The sequence below is a fragment of the Pogona vitticeps genome, chromosome 4 (genome assembly GCF_051106095.1).
Source record: "Pogona vitticeps strain Pit_001003342236 chromosome 4, PviZW2.1, whole genome shotgun sequence".
Classification (NCBI taxonomy): domain Eukaryota; kingdom Metazoa; phylum Chordata; class Lepidosauria; order Squamata; family Agamidae; genus Pogona; species Pogona vitticeps.
Genome location: NC_135786.1, coordinates 207208519 through 207227118, shown reverse-complemented (window position 1 = coordinate 207227118; position 18600 = coordinate 207208519). Strand labels below are relative to the sequence as shown.

The 18600-nt window shown below is 38.4% G+C and overlaps 1 protein-coding gene across 1 annotated transcript; it reads left to right on the top strand.

The window, feature by feature from the left end:
• Positions 1-9493, top strand: LOC110075877 (myelin P2 protein). Its single transcript, XM_020787520.3, has 4 exons — positions 1-1988; positions 4780-4952; positions 8318-8419; positions 9230-9493. Exons 1-4 carry the CDS (start codon positions 1916-1918, stop codon positions 9278-9280), a joined length of 399 nt encoding a protein of 132 aa, XP_020643179.1. The 5' UTR covers positions 1-1915; the 3' UTR covers positions 9281-9493.
• The last annotated feature ends 9107 nt before the right edge of the window (positions 9494-18600 follow it).

Genomic DNA, 18600 nt, shown 5'->3' with positions numbered 1-18600 from the left:
TGCTGTAAGCCACCTTGGGTCCATTTTAGGAGAAAAGCACAATATAAATATTTTATATAAAATGAAATAAATGAATAAGTTTTGTGGACAGGTAACAATTCCATGTCCAGTAATGATATTTTAAAGCATCTCTGTTGCTGAATCACATAAACTGCATGTTTCATCAAAACACTCTAGGTTCTCTTGGCTAACCCCTTCTCTTAAATTACTCATAATACTGAATGACTCTGTAATGTTTTGGGCTGCGTTTCATTCAAACTTCAGTATATTTCACACCCTTTGACAAAATCATATTAGAGGAAAATTATAATTGGTCTTTCTTCAACTATCCTTTGTTTCTTAACACATGTCTCTGCATGGAAATAATCATGAAATAATAAAATATCTTTTCTAGCTTTTAGTCACAAAGAGGATCTATGTTCCTTTATTTTTCAACTGTTTCTTTCAACTCTATATATTTTCTTCAACTGGACCGGCATTGCAACTGAATTCAAAGGTGCCTTCTCTGGTGAAACTGAGGAAAGATACAAGTTCATTTCAATGATCCTAGAGAAAATGCTCCTTTCACTTCTTTTTTAAAAAAACATTTAAATATCATGTAAAAACATTTAATAAACATTTTAGAACCTATACGTTAATAAACAAAGCATTCCTGAGACACTTACTGTATAGCTTACATGCCTGGATGAGAAGGAAGGTCTTTGCCTGACATGGGAAGGAGAAGAGAGAGGGGACCAATCTGGCTTCTTGAGGCAGCACATTCCAAATTCTGGGAGCAGCCACTGAGAAAGTCCTCTTTTGTGTCCTCACTATTTGGTTTGGGAAGGTGGTGGAACCAAGAGAATGGCCTCCCCATCCATTGTACACAATCCATTTCTGCTACAGTTTCACAGAAAGCGTGGGGGGGAGAGCTTTTTTTTTTCTCCTCAGAAAGGTGTGTTTGGTCACCAGCACTAATATGGAGAGTGACGCTTTATGTTTTACTTTTTAAAAATGTCCACTCAGTGGAACTAGTATGGTTTTGTTTGAAATGAGGCAAGTTCCCTGGTGAACCTAGGTAAGGAGAGGTATGTTGAAGGAAACAGCAAGGGAGCAGACCAAAAGATAGTCTGTGACATTTGTCACGTGGGCTGCAGCCTACACAAAGAGAAGAAAGCACTGTATTGTTTCAAGTGGGAAAAGCATAACTTGTGGACAATGGAGGTACAGATGAACTGCAGCAAGTAAAGATTCCCAAGTGATAATGAAAGCCCCATGGGCATCAGTCCTATATATACCTTACCTGGTAGTCATATGAGTTACTGAACAATTTTATCTTCTCTAGGCTCAGACAGTTGCATAAAGGAATATCCCAATACAATACAATTCCTGTTTTAAATTTTAAATTTTCATGAGAGCCCTCTAGAGTTGGGATGATCTCTTTTCTTTTTCTTTTTAAAAACGTGTTTCAAATTATTTTTTCTATGTTTTCTTCATCAACAGATCACTTGTCTCTCCACCCTGAACACAAGGCCTTTACTTTTCTCATGAAAACATCCAAACTGCTACTCATCCTCATAAGACGCTCCTCAAAATCAAATATTGTTCTGCACAGTGGCATCATGCCGGACCTCTCTTCTGGCATAATAGCAGCAAGCTCACCACATCAACCTCCCAACTGTTCTGGCTTTATGTCATAATGGAGGAGTCAGTGGCAGGCAAATGCTGCTAGCCTTGGTACTGACGTGAAGGGTTTGGGACAAAGTACTCATTGTTTGGCCTCTGACGTTGGCTTTCTGTATTGGGTGGCTCTGGCCACCATGCTTCTTGGGCTTCTATTAAAAAGACAGTGGCTTGCATAGTCAGTCTGTGCCTGACAAAGAATAGTTCCTTTCACTGCTGTTCATCCAAGGAGCCACTTCGCAAAACCCGCAGGATGTGCAACAAATTTGTAGGAAGCTGGAAACTTACATCTAGTGAAAATTTTGATGATTACATGAAGGAACTTGGTGAGGTTTGATTTGATATGGAAATTGCTCTTTTCCACCATGCTTTCAGTGATTTCTTTTGAGATCCTTATTTTTCAGGTCATTAAAGTCTGATGTTGCTTCTTTTAGGAAGAGTGTGAGGACACATCTTTTTAAACTGGCATAAAATATTGTTCAGTTTATTGCAATTATTTTAACTATATACTTCATTAATTTTAATAATGGTTTGGCCATGCCTGGTTTCATTGTTTTTAATGATGTGCTTAAAAATGTTTTTGTTTTTGTTGTTTTAGCATGATTGTAAGATGCCATAAGCGGTACCTATTAGTATAAAGGCAGTGAATAATAATAATAATAATAATAATAATAATAATAATAATAATAATAATAATAATAATAATAATAATAATAATAATAATAATAATAATAATAATAATAATAATAATAATAATAATAATAATAATAATAATAATAATAATAATAATAATAATAATAATACAATGACAACAACATATTGGGGAATGATAAAGAGAAATTCTTCACTTTTTCTGAAGATAAATTATTTTATCTTAATAAACATATTTATTAGATATGTTCACAGTACTTCCTTTGCTTTCTGAAAGAATATTTGTTTCACGGTACATCTTGTGTAACATCAGACTGCATTTGCTAAAGATGGTCTTGGTACCCAATTTTTAAAATTAAATAATTTACTTATTCCACAGAATAGTGATAAAACACATTGTCACATATCTTTTGGAATATTCTTTGTTTAACTTACCAATTTTCATTTTAAACTGTCAATTCCTTGGTATATGGACATACATTTTTATATTTGGAAAATGCTAATCATATTGTTGGTGCTGTACATAAATAGATGGCTGGATTCAAACTGTCTCAGTCATTACTAACTTAAATAACATGTTTCCTATTCATGGGTCTTCACTGAGTCCAAACCCAAACCAATCAATAGATGTGATAATACTTTATAGGCACAGAATGCAGTTGCTGTAAATCTTGATGGCGAATTGCTAAATTAAGAAGTCAGTGTAAGCATTTGTTGTTGCATGCTGACAGGCACAATTAATAAGATTTTTAGGCATAGTGTAACAAAACAAAACAAATTAAAAAGAGGAAAGGGGAGGAAGAAGACTCCAGTGGCACTTTTAAGACTAAATTGGTTAATTTTAATCTGAGTTTTTCTGGATTACAATCTCCCCTGTGGGATTCCCCTATAGAATTCTGCATTCAATCCACATGTTTATATACATCGTTTACATAGTTGTGGGTGTGGGATCAGAATGAAGAGGGATGCCAAAAATTTTCTACATTATCATTGGTCACAAATTGTCAAAAGTGGTGGTTATTGTAGTCATCCTTTCAATAAGCAAGATGTTAACCAATGATACACAAGTTTGTCAGGTTGCTGAGATATAAGGTATCTGCAAAGTATTATCTGAATGTATTCGCGAAGGTTTTCACAGCTGGGATCTAATGATTGTTGTGGGTTTTTCGGGCTCTTTGGCTGTGTTCTGAAGGTTGTTCTTTCTAATGTTTTGCCAGTCTCTGTGGCCAGCATCTTCAGAGGACCCGAAAAACCCACAACAACCATCTTCAGAGGACTCTGAAGATGCCGGCCACAGAGATTGGTGAAACGTTAGGAAGAACAACCTTCAGAACACGGCCAAAGAGCCTGAAAAACCCACAAGAACCATATGTATCTGAAGTTTATAACCATTGTCGAGATGCCTCTTTTGTTATGCTGAAAGAGATGAATGTGAAAACATCACAGTTTCCATTACCCCAATCAAGTGTCAGTTTCAGGGGTAAAATTCAGTCCTTGAAGGTTTAATCAATGAATTTAGATAGGTTTGGAATATACCTGCATCTGGTTAATTATTTTGTCAAGATACCTAGGTTTTAGGTAAAACATTGTAACAGAAGGAAGCTTACCTACTTCTAAACTGTAGGTTTCATCAACCCATAGCAACCACTTGAAGTAGATCTTTGCTTTGAGAATGAGGCACTATAGATCATACACCAAAGAGAAAACTTTCAGATCAGGAGGCATCATTTCCAATGCAGTCTTTTTCATAGGAACAGCTCTGTTATGATGTGGGCATTTGGTCTAGAGAGGAGATACTAGGCAGCAATGTTAGCCTCCTGACTGTTCATCCCAGACACCATAGCAGTTCCTCTCTATCCACAACATGTTCAGGGTGTCCTAAATTAATTTGCTATCTCAGACATGCTGGAGGACATTCACTTATCTATTAAACTGCGAGTCCAACTTGCTACTGTAGGTAGAATGAAGAAAGGGTTTCATCCTGTCCATCAAATCAGGCATGAAAATACTTTGGTTGACTCCTGACTTTCAGTCAAGTTAGTTCTCTCATTTAGGTGTGCATCATCCAGTACTAAGTACTCAAAAGAGTAATGATATCATGTAGAACCAGGTACATATTGCCTTTTAATATAAAAGGAAATGAAAACTTCATATGACATGAATCCTGTCCTCTCTTCAAGCCTGTGCAAACAACTGGTATTCTGACTTGTCTTTCTAATGGTGAATCACTAGAATTCAAATTTGTCAAAGATAATTTGGGAAACACTAATAATCTGCCAATTAAAATACAGTAATATTTTGGTCATTTGTGATGAATAACCTCTTCATCCTCTGTACTTGCATTTCTCACTTTCTGGAACATTTCAGAAATATATTTAGTGCTATGGATTTTGTGATGCATGTTAACGTAATAGAGAATGTCTCGACAAATGGGCGACAATGCTGTTTTCTTTGTCTCACTTCTAGGAGTGGGATTGGCCACCAGAAAACTTGGCAATTTGACCAAACCAAAAGTCATCATCGACATGAAGGGTGATGAGATCACGATCCGAACTGAAAGTCCCTTCAAAAAGACACAGATCACTTTTAAATTGGGCCAGGAATTTCAAGAGACCACAGCAGATAATAGGAAAACCAAGGTGAAGGATAATCTCTAACTTTCTCATTCTGTTTACCATAAAGGTAAAGGTTCCCCTTGACATTTAGTCAGTTGTGTCCGACTCTAGGGGGCAGTGCTGATCCCCATTTCCAGACTGTAGAGCCAGTGTTTGTCCGAAGACAGTTTCCGTTGTCACGTGGCCAGCACGGCTATACACGGAACGCTGTTTACCTTCCCACCGAGGTGGTACCTATTTATCTACTTGCATTTGCATGCTTTCGAACTGCTAGGCTGGTGAGGAGCTGGGACAAAGTGACGGGAGCTCACTCCGTCACATGGATTCGATCTTACGACTACTGGTCTTCTGACCCTGCAGCACACAAAGGCTTCTGCGGTTTAGCCCGCAGCACCACCACATCCCTCCATCTGTTTACCATACTTAGTGCAAACAGCAGAATCATGAGTCATTTTGTGAAGTTTGAAGAAATTACTTTTTAAAACTACACATCCCAGAATCATCCAGTCACATGACAATTCTAGAATCTGCAGCCAGATTCCCAAGCTTTAGCATTTTTATCCTTTTAACAGCGCCATATAAGAAGACAACATACAACTGATGTGTAGAATCCTCAGAGTATACAGTAGATCTTGCCAGTATGGAGCTTTACCTTGTCACTTACCTAGAGCTGCTATTTCAATTTATGATTGGGGTGAGAATTTTTTAGCAAATGGTTGGTTATATTTAAGATTAATTGGAGGAGGAGGAGGAGGAGGAGAGTGAAAAGGAAAGAAGTGTAATTTAAAAATAATTGATGTAATTTCCATTTTATATAGCCCTATAAAGATATTATAAATACTATACAGGTTAAAACAAAACTACCTTAGTGCTTGTTCAGATGGGTATTTGTCCTGCTGCTTGATATGTTGTGGGGCTAGACTGGCTTATTTTTGTTCCAGTGACCACACAATGCAATCACTAGGGTGGACCAATTTGCTCCCAGTGCACCCTAACCTGTGTCATTTTGAGCATCTCTCAGAGGCTTCTACTTTTGTGTGTGTATAGTTGGTGTACTCTAATTTAGTCCATTTCTTGTGTGTGTAATAGTTGGGATTGAACTCAAGTCAAACCTTACAAATGTCAAAACTGGCAAGGCTTCTTCTATTTTCAATTTTCAGTACTGTGAAGTGGCTTAATTAGTAAACCACCTCAGGATACCAGCAAATTGAACTATTCTCTGCTCCACTGCAAGAGGCCAGGGAAACAGAAACTATTCCATTTTTACTTTAGTAGACCATTGCTGTTGCACTGAATCACCTAGATTAATTTTTAAAAACAAATATATTTGCCTTTGTGTGATGTGCTGATCATAACTGTAACTGCAGGCAGTTTCTCAATCAGCATTAGACACAAGGTAAATATATATTTTTTAAAAAAATCTAAGCAATTAAGTGCATCAACAATGAGTCAAACACAGCCAAAAATAATAATTTCATTTTCCCTGTACCTCTACAGATATGCAGGGGAAGTTTTCAACTGTCAGTGGCAGGAGCCAGAGCTTGAGACTGATATGCCATTTGGACATGAGGATCATACAAAATGGCATATTGCTCCTCCCCGTGACCTTAAGCAACCTTATAACACCAGCCCACAACAAAAGGACCAGCGTGGTTGCACTCTTTATCTTAAGCAGAGATTCGAAAGGTTACTTTGGGGTTTGGAGGGAATGGTTGGCTGGAATCCTGCTCAGAGTGGAGTGAAAACACAGTGCACTCTTTTGTCACGGATCCACTCATACATACACATTTGTTTTTTAAAGCACAATTGTCATTATGAAGGAAAAGAAAAAAGCAACCCAGTCATTTGAGAATCATCTTCAGCAATGTTTTAAAAATACATATCTTATTTTCTGATCATTGCACTGGCCTCTTGTACTGGTGCCTTAGTTGTTTATGATAAAATAATTGTAATTTAAAGGGAAACCACTGTTCTGTTGGTTGGAATTATAAGTATGTGTCCTAGGGAATAATTTGCAAACACCAGCTTAGAATGATGCTAGAAAAAAAGAAGAAGGGGTAAAGAACACGAAAGGTGATAGGGTTGGGTTTTGTCCCACATGTTGAATTTCTGGAGTGAAATATGGTAACTCTATATCTTGTTTTAATGATCCCATCCCAAATATATTTTCTCTGATGTTAAGCCTATTGATTTTGATAAAGTTCATTTTGAAGTAAACATATTTAATATTGTTTTAATTTCTGGTTTACGATTCCATTATGGTTCTTGATTGAAAAGTGTTTTCCCATCAAGGAGCAATAGGAGTCCAGCAATATGTGTTGGTGATCCAAGGACGAGCTACTTGTTTGGGAGTCTGGACAATACTTGGTCTTCTTCCTCTCTCAGATCAACTTAGGTATCACAAGGAGCAACTTGGGGAAAGCTAAAGAGGTGTCACCCTAATGAGTGCTTTAGATGGAAGTCACCAAGACCAGGACCCAGAAGGGTTGTATATTGACAGAACTGCTTCTGTTGGTGAAAGTGAGAAAGGAGATGATTCTTTATATCTCCTTCAGCACCTGTAAACCCCCCAAACATGCTCTAGGGGTCCAGTGACCCTTTTGGAGGAGATCTTTTGGGTGACACAAAGAGTTGCAGCGGAGATTAGAGGGAAAGAGGTCATATTGCACTAAAGGTCAGTTGCTAGCAAACATATGTATATGCATTAATATTTGAAAAAATGTATATAGTCTTGAGAAATAATTACATGCCAGTGTGGTGTAATAGAGAGAGTGACAGACTAGGACTCAGGGAACCTACGTTCAAATCCCTGCACAGCCATAGGAACTCACTTGAAGGGAGTGGCACTGGTAAAACTAATCTTTAAATATCTCTGATACCCTGAAAACCCTATTAGGATCACGATAGGTTGTATGTGACATTGCAGTGTAACACACAGTAGAAAACATAGGCTAGTATACCTCTGTTAGCTTCTACTAGAGAGAAGATCCATGGAAGCGATGGCTGAATGGTAAATCAAACCTATGTAAACCACATTAATTGTTTTTAATAATAATCATGTGTCATCAAGTCAATTCTGACTTAAGTCGATCCGTTTCAGAGTTATTTAGGTAGAGAGTACAGTACTCAGAAGTGGTTAATCATTCCCTTTTCCTGGGAGTGTCCTGGGACTCTGCAGCTTGCCCAAAGAAACACAGGCTGGCTCTTCTCCACGGAGGCATAGTGGAGAATAGGACTCTCAACTTCTAGTTGGGATTAATAATAGGCTAATGGTCAAAGATGTTGACATCATTGGCCTGAATATCCCTAACCATACTACAGACTGACTTGCATCTTTATTTTCCAAAGGGCCAAGTAAAAACAGTCACATTTTAATATATTCTTTGCAGACTGTTGTAACCTTAGAAAAAGGTGTGCTAGTACAAGTGCAGAAGTGGAACGGCAAGGAAACAACAATAAGAAGGAAGCTAGTTGATGGGAAAATGGTGGCGGTAAGTTACTGGTTTTTTTAAAAAAATCACTTTGAACGCAACAGCACTCGAGTTCCATTTATTTCACTGAGAAGAAGCATCTGAAATCAGTTGTCTCTATTCTACTATAATTATGGAGACCTAAAACTTACTGTCCATCATTTCTGAACTGCAACATCCTCCACGTCACAGTTGCAGATTTCAGAAACTACAACAAAAACAACAAAATTAATAATAAAAGAAAGGCTCCTAGCACCTTTGGGGCAAACAGCTTTATTTTAGCTTAAACTTCCATAGACTAAAATCCTACAGAAATTAAACTGTTACTCTCATAAGTGACGTAAGACTTTGTTTTGTTACACCCTGTGAAGCAAACTAACATGGTTAGTCTTTCGGAACATTTAATTGTTCTGAATTTTTATTATATTTTAAATGTTGTAAGCTGCCCAGATACCTTTGGGTAGTGTGGGTGGCATATAAATTAATTAAATAAATAAATATAAATAAATAAAATAAAAGGAGAAAACATCACAAACAAAGCTTAAAAAATACATGACTCTTAAAAGGTGTATTTGAATTTGATTTAAACATAGTTTAAGGATGACTAGATTTAAACTTCCTCTCTGAGCTGCATTCTGAGCTTCATACAAATGCTGAACCTCTTGTGATGGTCTGTTCATGTTTTATGAGTTGTATATATGGCTTTGGCAAGGTCAAAGGACCACAACAGTTTTAAGATTCTCAAGGTGTTTCCAGTGTGATGTAGCACAACTTCAATATACTTTTTATAAGCATCTCCAATGATGTTTCCAACTCTCTTTGATTTTTTAGGAATGCACCGTGAAAGGTGTTACTTGCACAAGAGTTTATGAGAAGATCTGAGGAATCGCCATGTCTTGAGCTGGTTGAAACTACTTGAACCTACCTGGAGTCACTTTGTTCTTCAGATCTACATTGCTTTCATAATAAGGAGCAGGGATCATGCTCTTTTTTCCTTCCCCTTTTGACTGGAGAGCAACTGAGATATATAAACATAACGTTAAATGTTGTATAAGTTTTTGTGCTTAATAAATGATCATGCTTATCAGTGTGCAATGCATATGTGTGCTATTTTTGTTTCATTTGGAGGAGATCCTCTTAAAAATGCTGCCAATATTATTTTCTCAATCACAATGTGAATTCTTAATTTACTAAATCTACAATCAGTTATGCTGAAAAGACCAATTAAATGGCACATGATGCCATTCAGGCAGAGGCTGGAAAAGCTCTTTTTGGGAGGATTACAATTTATGGATCACTGGCCTTGATTCTGCACAGCCAATGCTGGCTGTGGGATTCAGAGAGTTATAGCTGAGAAATGTAATTCCCAAAATCTGAGCTCATGTGTGCTAAATTAGTATGCTTGGTGTTCAGAATTACTAGGTGAGGGTCAAGGGGTGAGTTTTAGAAATAACCTTATTCTGCAGTTTATTTTCTATTACTAGGCATTTGCTGAGTGAATCAACAATTAAAAAGGAAATAGTAATGTTACTTTTTCAAAATATTTTAGCAAATTTTCACCAGAATTCATCTTATACATGTGGCTTTCTTTCATTCTCCTGTCCTCTCCTCTGCAAAGAATACATGTACTTTAATTTGTTGATTTCCCAGTAACTACTGTAGTATGATGTATTGTATGGGTTTTTACTCTGTCTTTCTCTCACACACACATACAAACACACACGCACACACACACAGAGAGAAAATTGTCCCTGCATTCAAGCAGTTCTTTCTGGCATATTCTTTATAGGAAAACAGTCATTAGAAAAAGCATTTCAGAGTTTTTCCAGAGCAGGAAAAGCGCAACTGAGCTGATAGCACTAAAGAGGAAAAACAGATGTGGTAGATCTGTGTATCAGTAGAGAGGTAAGAAACAAACTCTTATCCTTTTGTTAAGAGAAACTGTGAGAGGGGAGCAAAAGTTCTGAAATCACACTTTCCTGTCTGAAAATATTCAGACTGAATCCCATGGTTCAACTTAATGAGGACTCAACTCATCTAGATTTCCTGGGTATCCAGTATGCTTTTTATGTTCCCATCTTTTTCAAGGCTTTGCCATATCATGAATAAGTCCTCATCAGTGTGTGGGTACACAATAATTTCCTCACACTTGCTTAATGAGATTGCAGTATATCACCGTAGTATTGTGTTCACCCTTTCCACCACCTTACTGCCATCTATTTTAATTTCTGATTTGTTATGTATTAACTTTTTTTAATCGTGTTTGTAATTTTTTTTTTCTCCTTATATTGTTGTTAGCCGCCCAGAATGGCCTGGTTGCCAGATGGTGTGGGATATAACTTCAAATAGCAAGCAAGCAAGCAAGCAAGCAAGCAAGCAAGCAAGCAAGCAAGCAAGCAAGCAAGCAAGCAAGCAAGCAAGCAAACAAACAAACAAACAAACAAACAAACAAACAAATAAATAAATAAATAAATAAATAAATAAATAAATAAATAAATAAATAAATAAATAAATAAATAAATAAATAAATAAATAAATAAATAAATAAATAAATAAATAAATAGCCACCACTTCCAGGGCAGAGGAAGGGAAAGGAGGTAGAGCCCCAGGTATGTATACCAGCAATATATGACTGTTTCGGTGATGTGAGAGGTGTAAATCTAACTGAAAGATGTCGTGGCTGTAGGGATTCATCTGGCAGAAAATGTCCTTCTCTGCCAATAGATCAGTTGCCAACAGAGTGGTTCTAGGATCTCCAAGTCAAAGAATTAGAAAAGAGGGCATAGAAAAGGCAATATGGGAGGGGAGCCATGTTATGCCAGATCCGAACCTCCTCCAGCACAGGGACACAGCCACTATGCTGGCACAAATTTCGGCCAGGGCCATTGCCTGCCTGGAAGGTGGGATGAATTTCAGTAGCGTAGGGTAAGTACAGACTTATATGAAAGGTTCCATGGGAAAGATGGGTTGGGAGAAGAGCTCTGAAGGCACCAAGAGAAGGAGTTTCATGTACATGTTCTATTAGTGGTTTCCAAGAGCGAAGAAGAAAGGGACGAGTCTAAAATCCTTCCTGATGGGGCATATTGGTTCCTGCTCATACCCCAACATAGTATGTTAAAACAAAGAATGCAGATTTCGAAACACCATTTAAATGCAGCAGCAATATAATTCCCACTTAAAACCTTCTGGTTTATTTGAATTCCAGAACAGAGTTCCTCAATAAAAACAGTTTATCTTTCTAATGAAAAAGAATAGAAAGATAAAGTCTGGTGATACTTTTCAAGGCCATGAACTCCATAGGATCGAGTTAAAAACCATGATTTTACTGTTAAAAACCCTGGTTCATCATTTCATTGTTTTACTACTAATGAAGGGGAGAGTATCAGATTAAAGCCATGGTTGCTGATTGGAGGAATGGTGGTAACTGGAGACTGGGTTCATGGAGCTGAAGTGCCTGCATTTTTTATGAGCAGCTGATACACATTCTCAGCATGCCTGAGGTAGAAAATTCCATTGGACCTGATGGGATGAATGACCATACATGCATCAGGAGATGCGTCTGCCATCTTTAGCTGCCTTTGTATATTATGGCTTCCTTTCAGAGACACAAAGACACTATCGCTATATACAGCTTCACAAGTTATATTTCCTAAGTAGTTGATCATTTGAAGAAGTCTATTAAAATGCAGTCTTTAGACCTTCTGTAGAGCTTACAGAAACAATACAGTTGTTTATCAGGAAGGAAGTCCCTGTATATCTGACTGTTTCAGTAAGAAGCTCTGCAACAGGCAAGATGCCATTGTATTCCAGATGGGAAAAGAGCTGCCTAAAAATGGCGATAACACACGCAAGGTGGGCTAAAGAGGAAAATATCATTAGTAAGTGATTCAACGGTCCCAACAGCAAGTAGAGGTGTGGCTTTAAGCCAAATAGCTTATACTGCTCAGCCACATTAGAACTTTGGGTAGCAGGTCAGCTGCTCAACATGGTTTCCCTTATGTGCCTTTGTTCTTTTAACAATGTAAAATGTTTAATTTAAGGAAGCAAACACCTCAAGGGACTTGGAAAAGAACAGCCAAGATTTATTTGCTATGTCAAATGTTTGACTCAGGGCCAAAGCATTTGACATCCCACCCCTAAAAGTTGTTACCATGTACTGTAAGACAAGCGTCTTGCAGGCAATTTTGGGTTTTCTTGGGTAGGGCTTTTTTAGGGGGGCAACAGTGACAATATATGGATGCTGCTCTTGAATTTTTTTTGCCAAAAGATTTATCTTCATAGCAAGGAAATTATTTATCTTAATTTCTTTGTTACTCAGTGGAACTAAAAGACTGTGGAATTGCTCTATGAATTGCCGAGTTTGGGGATACAATGAAAACATGGAACTCAAGTTTTTTTGTGAAACTACTGCACCAGTCTACATCGGACGTGGTGGCGCTGTGGGCTAAACCGCAGAAAGCCTCTGTGCTGCAGGGTCAGAGAACCAGCAGTCGTAAGATCGAATCCACGCGACAGAGTGAGCACCCGTTGCTTTGTCCCAGCTCCTCGCCAACCTAGCAGTTCAAAAGCATGTAAATGCGAGTAGATAAATAGGTACCATCTCAGTGGGAAAGTAAAACAACGTTCCCTAGTCATGTGACAACAGAAACTGTCTTTGGACAAGCACTGGCTCTATGGCTTGAAAAGCAGGATGAGCACCACCCCCTAGAGTAGGACACAACTGGACTAAAAATGTCAAGGGGAACCTTTACCTTTACTGCACCAGTCTGGGGTTGCTTGTTCTATTTCTACATTGCCTTTCAAATCAGAATCATCTCAAAGGTGACTTAGTTAAACAAGTATACCACTACCGCCAGCAGGAGTGCTTATACCTCTTCTGGTCTGTGCTATGCTTCTGGGCTAGGATGTCCTCCTTTCCTGCCAGGACAGCAATTTGTATTATCCACCGGTGGAAAAGGAGAGAAGGTGTGCCATCATGGAACCAGAGATTGTTGGACCTTCTGTAGCTTTTTTGTCCTCAAAGGGCTGGCCCAAATACTCAAAATCTCCTGCATGGAATTGGGAACGTATTGTATAACATAGGACTAAATCCAGTAATTCCAGATTCCCATCTAAAATAAGGCACAGTGCACTATTTTTTTCTAAGAAAAAGAATTGTGGAGTAGTTGTTAGACGGTCGGAGTGGGAACCAGTCTCCCTGAGCCATGAAAATAAGTGATCAGGAGCCATTTACTCTGTCTCTGCCTGATCTATCAAGAGCCAAGTATGCTTTTGATAGATCAGCTCAGTGGAGGAAAGGCAAGCTACAAACTTAGCTAACATCAACAACAGCAGTAAAGTGATGAAGGGTCTGTTCTCTCCAGCTTCACCTCTCTATGCTGCATGGCTGCAGATACTTTTTTTATCAGGTCAGAATAAATGTCAGAAAGAGCATGACCAGTTTCTGCTTTCTAAGGTGAAAGTTGAGTTCTGGTACAGGAAATTACTCAGTGCTTTTTAGAATACTCCCATCTGGGATATTTTGCACAGATGGCTTTTTCAGCATCTAGGGAAAGGGTCAGAGTTTAAAAAGTGCAAGATTCAGAAATATTTTGGTCTGTGAACATTGATAGAAATGCTAAGACACGCAAATGTTTTACTGTTGGCATTAGCAACAGAAGTATTAAAACAGGGATATAAGTTGGAAGTAGAATAAAGTCCTACGTAAGTACTGTAGCAAGTGTGGATCAAAGTAGTGCAGAAATAGCTTGCAAACAGGTTGAGGTCTGTAAGGCGGTAACAGTGTTTTATGGTGAAGCAAGAAGTGACCACAACTGCCAGCCTACACACACAAAATCTCACTGAACTTGACTGAGCTTACTTTTCTTTTTAGCAGCAATAAACATCTGTAGAAATCCTTCTTTTATTAGCTTCAGAAGTGACTTCCACTAGAACTCAGAGTTCAGCAGGTACATGTTTGACAAGGCACTCCTTCAGATTCCAACGTCCCCATTCTGAGTACTGTTTAAATGTCTTTGTATAGGTGTCCTTTTGTGCCATCAAGTCAGAACCAATTTATAGCCACCCCAGTAGGGATTTCAAGGTAAGAAAAATATTTAAGAAATGTTTTTACCTGTTCCATTTCCCCCACCATGAGTTTCCATGGCTGAGTGAAGATATGAACCCAGGTATCTTGAGTCCTAGCCCATCACTCTGTCCAACACACATCTGGTTATTCTTGTTTAAATATACTATTTACATATATATTTAATTTTCACCACGTGTGTATGGGTGACTGAAATGCCAGCATTTGTTGTTGATAACATCCTCCACAAATGCTCTGGGCTACAACCCTAGAGACTGCTGTTTGCAATTTTTTAATCTTTATTTCTCCTGAACATTTTCAATATATTTTACTTTCCAAAACAGACATTTTCCCCTTGGCTTAAAGCATATGTAGGAGCAAACATATGTAGCTGCCGAAAAGATCTCCACTGGACACATACTCACATTTTTTTTCTTAATTATAAAGGACTTTTCCTGCTAAGTTGTGAATTAACTTGCTCAGTGGTTGTGATTTCTGGAATAACTCCAAGTCTTAATCATGTGCTTATTATCTGACTCTATTTCAGTGAATAATAATTGGGGCCGGGGAGGTGGCATAGCACACATAAGATTCCTGTGCATTCAGCTGATTTGGATAAAGCCTGCAGACTTGCATGAACAGTTAAACTATTTGCAGTTGAGGTGGGATTAAGGTTGCTGGGGAGGCTTGTTGCTGGTAGGAGGCCATCCCACTATATATGTTTCTGGATATAACAGCTCCTTTACCTCCATTCCTTTCACACACAGTCTGTACTTCAAAGCTTACACAGAAATCATGAAGTTTATTCAAACAGCAGCTGGATTAACAGCACCTGCACCTCTCAAAGGTAGCTATGCTACCTAAGGTTGCAGTCCTACAACATCTGGAGGACCACACTGTCCCCACCCTTGCATCACAGGAGAAGTGGTGAACATTTGGCACTCCAGTTTTTGGACTACAACTCCCACAGTCCTTTATCACTGGTGGTACAAGCTGGGTGTTTAGGAAGTTGCTATCTAAAACATCTGGGCTGTTAAAGGTTTGCTACCCCTGCAAACATGGGCAAAGCACCTCAGTGTTAACTCACTGATCGATGGATTGTACTGTATATTGAAGGCAAGATGCCTATTGAATGTATGAATTCTTAACACATGTAAAGATCATAGCTAAGCATTGTCTGAACTTCTCTTTCTAAGGCATTTCAGGATGTGATGGACTGTGGCAATGCTGTCTGGAGGCTTTTGAGATTTATAATCCAAAAGGGATACATCCCAAATTGTAACTTCAGCACATCTCAGGGTAATGGAGGAAGACTTTGCATGAGACTTTGCATCCACTGGTCTCTACCATGTATTCCTGCCTTGAAACGGACAGTGCAAAATGTGGAGGATGCAAGCTTCCTTGAGTGAGGCTAATTACAAGGATTAGAAGGATTTAGTGAATTCCCAGATATTTGTGTTTGGTTTTTTCATGTGTGTGTGTGTGTTTCGGTTTGTTTGTTTGTTTGTTTAAGCATCAAAAGTCAGAGATGCAGGGCATTTAAGCTGGGCTGGATGTTAGATCAGATTCCTAGTGCAGCTGTCAAAGAAAGACAGCATTGTGTGGAAGAAATTATAATGCAGTTACGTCTCTGCACAATACTGACTGTTAGATCAAACAAAGCACAGAATGATTTGGCAGTCAAGTGCTGCACCACTGACTACTGTAGAGAGTGTGCAATGAAGCAAGCTACTGTTGGGGAAAAATGGGAGGGGGGAGATGCTTCTTTTTCACATAAATGTTCCCCTTGTTACTAAAACTTGGAAAGTGTACACGTTTGGTACTTTACCTAAAACAATTACACCATCTATTTGCTCCTATGATTTAAACTTTCAGATAATGAATATAATCAGTCATTTAAAAGACACACAGCTTTTCAAAAGACAGCCAAGGAATTCAGATGTAGAAGTAACAGACGGATAAAAGTTTTACTGCTTTAAGAAAATGACTCCTGGGCTGCGATAGCATAGGATCTAAAGATGTATTTGATTGTGTCAAATATTGGAATAACTTGTGGACATCGTTTGGAGAAGAAAGGGTAGATGTTATTAATTGATTACAGTTTAATGACCCATTTAACAACAAAACTGCATGCACCCAATTAAAATAATGAAGACCATTTATCAAGGTGATGGAGAGGAGAGACAGGTCAGGAAAGAGCAAAGAACAGGATGCAATGGAAATCTTAAGGCAACTGGAACAAGGATAATTAAGTCATGGGAAGAAAGCAGGAGTTTCTTGAACTAGGTGCCCAATCTTGGCTGTGTGCATTCAGGGATAGCACAAAAAATGGTGGCCTCTCAAGCACAGTATAGCCAATATCTTTCCCAAGGTCCATGTCTTCTATTGCCACCAAACCTCCATTCCTACCACTGCATTAGTCACCAACCATGCAGGCCCTGATCAGAGACGATGGCTTTTTTGGACCACAACTTCCAGAATCCTGGAGAGGCCATACCAGCTGGTGATTGGCATTATCCTTAACCCCTAGTTTGACTCTAAAATGATCCCAGCTAGCATGGAGTGTATCTGAGGACTTGGATCCTTCAGAAGCATTGCCATCCATCAGAGAAACTTCTAGGCACTGTGAGTCAGGAAATGGATAGAATGTTCTGAGGTCCTGGGCCATCATTAGCTGCTCAAAGACGCTGACTTCTAACAGCATGGCTAACTGTACCGAGGAGCTGTGATGATATACACAACCATCTGCCATGTCACTTGATCATACCCAAACACATGTCCCCAAATAAGTTCAAAGTGAGATTTACTTGCAGTCTTCTCAATTTCACTTCTCTTTGTATTGAAAGTGTAAACAAATTGTATCCCTGAAAGGGGAAGTTTTGTCCATTTTTCTTTGGCAAAACACATTGCAATCTGCCCTCCTTTCTGCTACAGATTAGCAAAAATTGTTTTTGATGTAGACTGTGAAAAGTGAATGTAATTAATACTCCTGTCAATATCATATTTAAGAAGTGATATTAACAAATATCTGATCAAGTTAAAATAATGGTTCAGAGGTTCTTCCAGGGAAAGGATGAAGCTGAGCAATGATCCCTGAATTAAGGGATAAAGTAACTTTTCTTGCCTTCAGAAGAGTAGTAGAATGACAGTATGGCCTTCATGGGGAAAAGGTGGGCAGATGACTTTTCTCTTGCAGTCACTGCCACTCTGGCAGATAATGGTGTGGTAGGAACAGGCTACATTTCCTTAGCATGCACCGGGACTGTACGTATTCCATAAGCCTTCCTTCCTTGTGAACTCGCCAATAATTTATAATAATGAAGAGAGGCCCTGGGAGATGTCTTACTACCCACAAAGTGTGAGTTGACAGATACTCAAAGTAGGACCATTTCAGTATTAGTACCTTGATTACAAAGCTCTCTCCTGAGGGATTAGCCTGTTCTTTATTTTCCTTTAGATTAATAGTAAAGACCATTATTTTAGGCTTTCAATGTTGTGTAATTTTTTGAAAATAAAAAATCCCATTGTAATGATGCTTTTACATTTTATTTGGCATCATCATCAGCTGGTGTCTGTTTTCCTCAATATATTTTCTGAGAGCTTTGTTGCTATTTGTAGTGTATATTGTGGTAGATGGAGGATGTAATGCACACATTTGATGAACACATACATAAATGACTATTGGATACACTTGTAAGGAGCGACTGCACACATGCATGTATGCACACACAAACACACAATTGTTGCTGGTTTTGACTGTTTGTATTGTCTAAGACTCACACTCTACTGCATGTGAGAGCTATTTTGCATCCTTTGCAAAAAGGGAAGTGTTACCGATAAATAAGACCTATATTACCACTGCTAAATTCTAGTTTATTTTGTTTCCCATTCCTCTGACTCAAGGGTTAGAGGATGCAGCCAGATCTGCTTAGAGATCTCTAATCGATTTGGTGTAGAACACAAAGAATTTCCAACTTCCCATTGTTTTAACAATTGCAACAACAAAATGATTCCCTACCTACCCTGTATTATAATTTAGAAATATAGGGAAATTGGGGTTGCCAGGAGTGAATTATTATTTTATGGAAAGACTCCAAGCTCCATTCTTCTGTTGTACTCCAAATTCTGGAGATGAGCT